We start from the raw sequence: 8,102 nt of genomic DNA on the forward strand, positions 1-8,102 counted from the left end.
CCTAAGCAACTAGGCGAATCCTCTGCAGTGGGAACTGTGAACTCATTCATTCATTCATTCACTCAGGCATTCAGGCATTAACAAGGATAACTGAGGATCACTGGCTGGCCGACTGTGCGCTGAGTCCTGGGAAGAGGAATGCGATAGCCCTGCTGCCCTCCACCCTTCCAGCAGCTCACATCTAGCCTGCAGTCAGGATGGAAACCTGTGGGATCAGTTACAAGCCAGAGCATAAAATGAGCCCTAAAACAGGGTCAGGAAAGGAGGGGAGGAGGGTGGGAAGCAGGACAGAACATTCCCAGTGGTGGCCAGGTAAAGATCAACAGACATCTTCAAGTGTTTCACTTCTTGCTTCTCCCGGATTCCAGAGAAAAAGTGCTTCTGTTCTCAAGCCAAAGCTGGGATGGGTAAGACAGTGGGGGGGGGGGGGGGGGGGTTTAAACGCTTTTTGTGCCCCGGCTGTGGTTTCTCCCGCGAAGCCAGCAGGTTCGGTTTAGAGGATGTCCCATAGAGGGCGCTGTTTGCCTGACTTTGAACGGAAAAGTGGGCGCGAGTAAAGAGAGTCAACACCCCTCGCCAGGGGGCGAGTGAAGGGCTGTGTTCGCGCCTGGGGCCCCATATCCACGAGTTTTCTCGAAGCGGAAGGTAGAGAAAGATTTAATATCTGCTCCTGGCTGTTCAAATCCAGCATCCTTGAAACTTAAAGGATGGGCTGGGGTGCCGATACCCGAGCATCTCCTGTGCCTAGTAGAAGCGTGCACACACCTGTGCCCCCTACGAGGGAAGACACGGGAGAACTTGGGACAAGAGAGAGTGTGGCTCGGGTAGCGGCGCCGCAAGGTGCAGGGATGGCTGTCCGGGAAGACTCTTCTTCGCCAGCCTACACACCTTTCCAACTGGGTCTAGTCACCAGTTGCAATCAGCCAACAGTCCACTTGCCCAGCCAGAACTTTACGGTGACGTCTGCCGAACGCTGCTTTTCCCCGGGAGACGAGCAGTTTTTCTGCTTGTCTCAGCTTAAAGGCGGCTCTATGCGTCAGAACTTTGGCCAAGTTTGCAGGCGTCTGCCTCGGACGGGAGAGCTCCCACAATGCGCGCGCGCACACGCGGGGGCCTCTCCATCGCATCCTCTGCTGCGTGGCGGGTAGGTGCTGGCGATGCCCGCCGAACTTGTTTGGACAGGCGCATCGAGCTATTTCTGCGTCGGGGAGAAAATGACTTCTGGGTGTCCAGCACTGGTTGGGTGACATTGGCCAGGTCTCCTCCTCTCCGGAAGCCTGTTCTCATCTCTAAAATCCGAGTGTGAGATCCATCCTGCTCGAGTCTCAGGTCTGTAATTGGTTCTAAGTCAGATTTTGGATGGAATAGCATTTTACATGCCAGTAAAGCCCTGTGCAAACTCAAGGGAGTAATGATAATGAAAATAATTGTTTAAGGAAGCACCATTTACAATGCTCTCAGGTTCCCAAAGCAAATATAGGGCTCACTCCTGTAGGTGAATGTTTGCTGAAAGAAGTATTAAATGTGCCCTTCGAGATCTGGTGGGGGAAAGTCTGAAGCACCACGTCAGAAAATAAAACATACCCACTTCTCAACAGGGTAACCAAAGCGTTGGCATCTTTCAGTGCAGTACAGCCTTGAATTAGGTGAGGGCCCGATCTAACGGAAAAAAAAAAAAAAAAGACGGAAAGGAAGGGGCATGAAAAGACCTCGGATGTAAAGAAGCTCATAGTGGGTGGAAGGGCGTGATGGCTACTTTGCCACCTTTCTCTGACCAGGAAGCTGTCTCTTGGGAAGAGATCCCACAAACAATTCTGATTCATTTGATGCTTAAAGTCTTAAACGCCTGCCTTCCGGCTTTCTTGTGCAATTTGGGGACTTGTCTTTAAAGTCGATGGCGTAGAGTAATCTTCCGCCCAGCTGAGCGGTCCAGCAGGGTCCTCTAGGGACTTGACCTCGGTCAGGCCACGCTGCGGTGCCAAGGCCGCCCCGGAGGAAGGTACGCCGCAGTACCTTCGGTTCACATTGCCCCTATTACAACATTAGGCAGCTCCAAACGCCGGCCGGAGAGACTTCCCAGGAGAAAGTGCAGTCTTCGGGGCCGCGGGCTTAGAGTTAATCTCCAAGCTTCGGGCCCGGGCGGCCAGAGCAGAGGAATGACCTTACGAGCGTAGCCGTCGGTGCTGGGACGCCACTGCCCCATCACCCTACTGAGTGACGCGCGGGCGTCAGCCTGTTCTGCGCGCACACGTGGGTGCGCAGAGACGCACAACCACCTGCTCTCTGGGGGGAAGACTCACTCTCCGGTTTCTCAAGGCCAAAGGCCAAGGCCACGCGGATTCCTGAGACCGCTGATGCAGTGCAAGGCTTTACACCCCGATTCCTTTCCTATCGACTAGACGGTGGGTGGGGAACCCAAATCCCCTTCTTCCTGGTAGCGCCCTTAGCACGCTTTAGGGAAAATGCTGAAGTCGCTGGACCCCAAATGGTAGAAAAGTTTTGAGTTCGCCGCGGGCCGGAGGTCGCGTCCTGCCTCCTGGGCTGGCGCTGCGTGGCTCTCCAGCTGCGTGGGGGCCGCGGGCCCCTGCCAAGCCCCTGGGGGCGGGGGAGAGGCAGCTGCGAGCGCGGATAACCCCGAGGTGACCCGGGCGGGCCTGGCCCGCCCCTTCCCCCTCCCGCAGGCCAGGCGGCTGGAATCGGGTCTCCGAGCTGCAGGGGGGAGAGGGAGGCGCGGGCTCCGGGCGCCGAGGCTGTCAGTGCGCTCCGGCCGGGGGCGCCGCCGGCTCCGCGTCCTTCGCTCGCCTCCTGCGCTCGCCAGAGCGCTCCGAGTGCCTCTTTAGCGGGAGCCAATATCCTTTTGTGCTAATAGGCTTGTCCTCATTTGCTGCCTAATTGGACTATATAAAGCCAATAACAGGCGGGCTCTTATAGCCCGAAGCCAAAGCGCCAAAATCCGAGGGAAGGCGAGGAGGGGGCGGTGGCGGAGGCGGCTGCGGGGCCCAGGCTCGGCTGCGCCTTCGCCTGCCTAATCCCATTTGCCATTGTACGCGCCCAATCGCCGTATACTCCCCGCATTTAACTTGGATGACATTTTGATTTCATCATTAGCATCCGGCGCCGGATTGACGCAGCCCCAAGCCGGGGGACTGCTCTTGCCGCCTCCTCCCCGGGAGCTGCAGCCGCCGCTGAGCCGCCTCGCTCCCTCCGTGCCGCGGCAGGGCCGCTCCCCGCCCCTCAGCACCCCTCCCCCATGCAAGCCCGCCCTGGCCGGGTCCTCACCCCGCCCTCCCGCCGCTGGATTTGCGCCCGGGGCGGCCCCCGACTTTGCGCCCCGTAGTTGAGTTCCGTTTATGGTCTGATTTCCGGCGCCCGTCTGCTCGCCCGGCCGCCCGCCTGTCCCGCTCCCTCCCTCCCGGAGACCCGGAGGAGAGGGGACCATGCCGGAGCCCGGGCCGGACGCCCCCGGCACAGCTAGCTCGCAGCCTCCGCCGCCGCCGCCCCCGCCTCCCGCGCCTAAGGAGTCCCCGTTCTCCATCAAGAACCTACTCAACGGAGACCACCACCGGCCGCCCCCTAAGCCGCAGCCGCCCCCACGGACTCTCTTCGCTCCAGCCTCGGCCGCTGCAGCCGCCGCCGCAGCCGCTGCTGCTGCGGCCAAGGGGGCCTTGGAGGGCGCCGCGGGCTTCGCGCTCTCGCAGGTGGGCGACCTGGCTTTCCCTCGCTTTGAGATCCCGGCGCAGAGGTTTGCCCTGCCTGCGCACTACCTGGAGCGTTCCCCGGCCTGGTGGTACCCCTACACCCTGACCCCCGCCGGCGGTCACCTCCCGCGACCTGAAGGTACCGACCTCTCTTTGAACTTTCGTTGTCCTCCCCTCGCGCTTGTCCCATCCCCGTCCGCGCTGCCTCCCTCCGCAGCCCTGGCATCCCTGCACCCTCAAACGCGCTGTTTGACCAACTTCCTTCGTCCCCTGGCTTGCAACTCTTGCCCGCACGCTCTGTTGCGCTGCCTGGAAATCCAATCCCACTTGGTGAGAAAAGAAGTTGGAGTTGGAGCCCGGGGCGCGGCGCTTACCGGGAAAAGTGGCCTCGGGCATGAAGGGGGAGGCTTCAGGCGACTGGGACTGGGGACCTGGCCTGGATGGAGGGAGTGATCCAGGCGGCCCCAAGCTGGAGGCGAATCTCTCCGCTGGCCCCTGGCTGGGAAGCTCAGGGAAAGAAAGGAACCGGCGGTGCTGCCACCATCCGGGTCTCTCTAGGCAGTCCTCGGGAGAAGGTTGGACCCCAGGACGCGGCGCCCCTCTTCTGGCCCAGCCGGGAAGGAAGAGGCCCGCGGGAATGGTGAAGCCTCGAGGCTTGGGGCCCGGAGGCGGGCGCGGGTTGAGCCTACGGCCCCCAGGCTCCAGGCCTCGCTGAAGGCTGTGTCCATGTGCTTGTGTGTGCGTCCGTCTGTCTGTCTCTCTCCAGCCTCGGAGAAGGCCCTCCTGCGGGACTCCTCCCCCGCCTCGGGCACCGACCGCGACTCCCCCGAGCCGCTGCTTAAGGCCGACCCCGACCACAAGGAGCTGGACTCCAAGAGCCCGGACGAGATCATTCTGGAGGAAAGCGACTCAGAGGAAGGCAAGAAGGAGAGCGAGGCGGCGCCGGGCGCTGCTGGGGCGAGCGTGGGGGCGGCGGCGGCGACGCCGGGCGCCGAGGACTGGAAGAAGGGCGCAGAGAGCCCCGAGAAGAAGCCCGCGTGCCGCAAGAAGAAGACGCGCACGGTCTTCTCGCGCAGCCAGGTCTTCCAGCTCGAGTCCACCTTCGACATGAAGCGCTACCTGAGCAGCTCGGAGCGCGCCGGCTTGGCCGCGTCGCTGCACCTGACCGAGACGCAGGTCAAGATCTGGTTCCAGAATCGCCGCAACAAGTGGAAGCGGCAGCTGGCGGCCGAGCTGGAGGCGGCCAACCTGAGCCATGCCGCGGCGCAGCGCATCGTGCGGGTGCCCATCCTCTACCACGAGAACTCGGCGGCCGAGGGCGCGGCGGCCGCGGCCGCGGGGGCCCCGGTACCCGTCAGCCAGCCACTGCTCACCTTCCCGCACCCCGTGTACTACTCGCACCCGGTGGTCTCGTCCGTGCCGCTGCTACGGCCCGTCTGAGGCCCGAGAGGGGAGGAGGAGGGAGCGCCCGGCCCCCTTCCCAGACCCCGGAGGAGACTGGGCCGGGCCGAGGGCGCCGAGAGGTCCAGCGGCCTTCGGGACCCGGGGCTTCAGCGCGCTGCCCCGGCCTCCCCTCCCCCAATCGGTAGCGTTTTGTAAGTATTTGCAAAGCATTTTCGTGCAATTCACCTCTAATGGATTTGAGGCGCTTCCCCTCTTACTTTTGGTTTTGGTTTATATTAAGAAAAAGCAGGAGAAAGACAAAATTCCCAGGTCAAATATTTCGGCTGAAAGTTTTGGTAAAATGTGCACCGCCCCCCCGCCAAATTTGCATTGCGCTGTGGCTTTTGGTTTTATTTTTATAGAAGGAAAGTAAGCACAGAACCTGAGCCCCTCTGATTTATTCATTTTCTATAGAACTATTTTCAGAAGTCGAGAGAGAGAGAGAGAGAGAGAGAGAGAGAGAGAGAGAGAGAGAGAGAATTCACATTGTAGTACTTTTATTTCTGGATTTCTGGGTGTGGTTCTTCCTTTCCATTCCCAATAAATTACTTCCGAATTTTCAGAATCTGAGTAGCCTCTCATAAGGACTTCCACTCAGGCCACTTTCCTCTCTGCCACAGAGGTCTGTCGCAGTTGATCTCTTCATCTTTCCCTTTTTGTGGCCAAAAAATTCTCCAAGTATTTACAGGCAAAAGACAAGGCAGCCCCAAATCAGACTTCTGATTATTGAAACAGCTCCACATCTGGCCTGGTGTGAATGGTCTTATTTATTAGTAGCACATACTGCGAGAATTTCATTTGTTGGTAAATTATTATTAATATTACTATTAATACCTTGTGCCCTATTTTAAGAGTGATTTCAATACCTTAAAAAATAAACAGTTTTTTATCCTCTCCCCCTACCTTTTTGTTCTGCAGTAATTGTACTTTTGACCTGTGCAATATTGTACAGAATTTCCTGAGGGCCCTGCTTCTTCGTCCGCAGAGAGAAGCAGATGTTTTCAATGTATAATCCTGGTCATTTGTTTAGGAGGAGAAGATTAAGGGGAAAGGGGGGAAGGAAGGAAACAAGGATAGCTAGCAATGCTCAAAGGAGTAAGACGTGCATACTGGAGCGCTTTAAGTGAAGGACAATCAATTTAGGAGAATTTTAACTTATTTGATAAATGTACAGATTTCTTGTAAAGTTCACCCTCAACTCCTCAGGGCTCCTTGCTCTGCCACCCAATCTATTTTCTTTCTGTCGGCTACACCTGTTGTTCTGCGATAGTTTGTCCCCCCCCCACCCATCTCCCTCACCTCTGCCCAGATACAGTCCCTTTTTAAGAAAAAGAGAAAAAGAATCACAAAATATTGTTACATTTAATGTTGTCGTGAAATGGAATAAATTAAAAAGAAAAGAAAAGCGAAGCACTTCGTGTTGCCAGAGTGTTTAACTTTGGACGATTTTCCCCAGAGCAGGTGTCTCCGAACTCTTTCCTGCCTCGCTCTCTGGCTGCCTCTGCACTGGCCGAGTCCGACCTGGATGCACATCCCTATCATCCAGGAGGCGGCGGAGATAGAAGCGGCTTTGTTCGCGACCAGACCCGCTCTCTCCTCAGTACCTTACGCTTCTTGAAACTCCCTTCGAGCAAGGGAAGAATGCGGGGCGGAAGGGGTGAGGACCTGGGCTTATCTATTTCGCAGAATTGAGCGCAGCGACAGCCGCGGGCTCAGAGACGGCTGGTATTTCCGATCGCAGGGTCGCAGCCTCGCATTCCGTTCCCAGGCCGCGGGTCCTTCAGGAGCCACGAGCTTCTGGACAGAATATCCCTGGGGTGGCCTCCGGCTGCCTCTCGGGTGGGGGGCGGGAAGAAGTGGATGAACTTAATGTTTAGCTGCGGCCAGAGGCGGATCGCGACGTCCAGCTGGGAGAAGCCAGGCCGCGAGAGGGCGACCCAGGGAGGTCAAACAGCCCTAGGGACAGCGGCTCCCAGCTTCGGGACTGGGAAGCCTCCGCAGACCTGGAGGAACTGGCTCCTGGGGCGGCTCGGGTGTGGGTGCGGTCCTGGTGTGCCCAGTGCCGGGGAACAGAGGACACCTGACTGCGCCAGCGGCAGCAGAGAGGACTTTGTCTCAACCCTGCCAGGACCTTTTCTGTCCACCGCGCTGAGCGCCTCACGGGCACACGGTTTCTCTGGGTCCCCCACCCTAATCTTGGCCGCCGCCGAGAAGTGAAAAGCTAGCGGTTCCCAGGCGCCGGCCAGATACTCGGCCTCCGCGCTGCTGGTGGGCGGCCTGCGGGGCGCGGCGGCCCGGGAGCTGCTCGCGAGCGCGGGTCTGGCGGGCGGAAGCAGGTGCTTGAGCGCGCCTAGCCAACGCAGCGCGGTTCCCTGCATGGGGTCTGCTCGCCCAACTCTTGGTAGGGCACATCGGAAGCTGGGGAGCCAGAAGGGGGAGATGAGGAACCCAGAGACGGTGACGATCCGATGAGCACTATGCGGGCGCGTCCGCTGGGGAGCGCCTGCACGTGCGCCCATTCCTTCTTCCAGAGCTTTACAGTTGCTCAGACCCAATCCACACAATTGATTCTGCTATGGCTGAAACATCGAGTATCGTTTTCTATTATGGGAAACTGCCTCCAAATAAACTGGCACGCGTATTTATGGCAAAATTTAGCCTGGACCTCAGTGAAGATAGATCTCCCTTTATTTCCCTCTGGTTTGGAATAAAAACGAGGGCATGTGTTGCAAATGAAAAATAAACAGAAATTCGGGGTCCAAATATGTTGTTCCTTGTGTTACCTGCAAACATAGTGATGCCTTTTACTGTTGGCAATACTAACTGCAGGACAGGCCAATAACAGCTCATTAAAAATAATGTTGCAATAGCAAACACGTTCTTAGATTTTACAGCCAGAACACGATGTTACCAAATGCCAAGAAAATACTTCTTTATTTGTGTTTGGATTCTCGAAAACGG

The 8,102-nt window shown here is 57.8% G+C and overlaps 1 protein-coding gene across 1 annotated transcript; it reads left to right on the plus strand.

Annotated features, from left to right (window-relative positions):
* Nucleotides 1-3,437: 3,437 nt before the first annotated feature.
* HMX3 (H6 family homeobox 3) lies at nt 3,438-6,043 on the plus strand. The gene is made up of 2 exons (XM_031461933.2): nt 3,438-3,837; nt 4,465-6,043. The coding sequence occupies exons 1-2, from the start codon at nt 3,438-3,440 to the stop codon at nt 5,136-5,138; spliced, it is 1,074 nt and encodes a 357-aa protein (XP_031317793.1). The 3' UTR covers nt 5,139-6,043.
* Nucleotides 6,044-8,102: the final 2,059 nt, after the last annotated feature.

Source organism: Camelus dromedarius, chromosome 8 (genome assembly GCF_036321535.1).
Source record: "Camelus dromedarius isolate mCamDro1 chromosome 8, mCamDro1.pat, whole genome shotgun sequence".
Classification (NCBI taxonomy): domain Eukaryota; kingdom Metazoa; phylum Chordata; class Mammalia; order Artiodactyla; family Camelidae; genus Camelus; species Camelus dromedarius.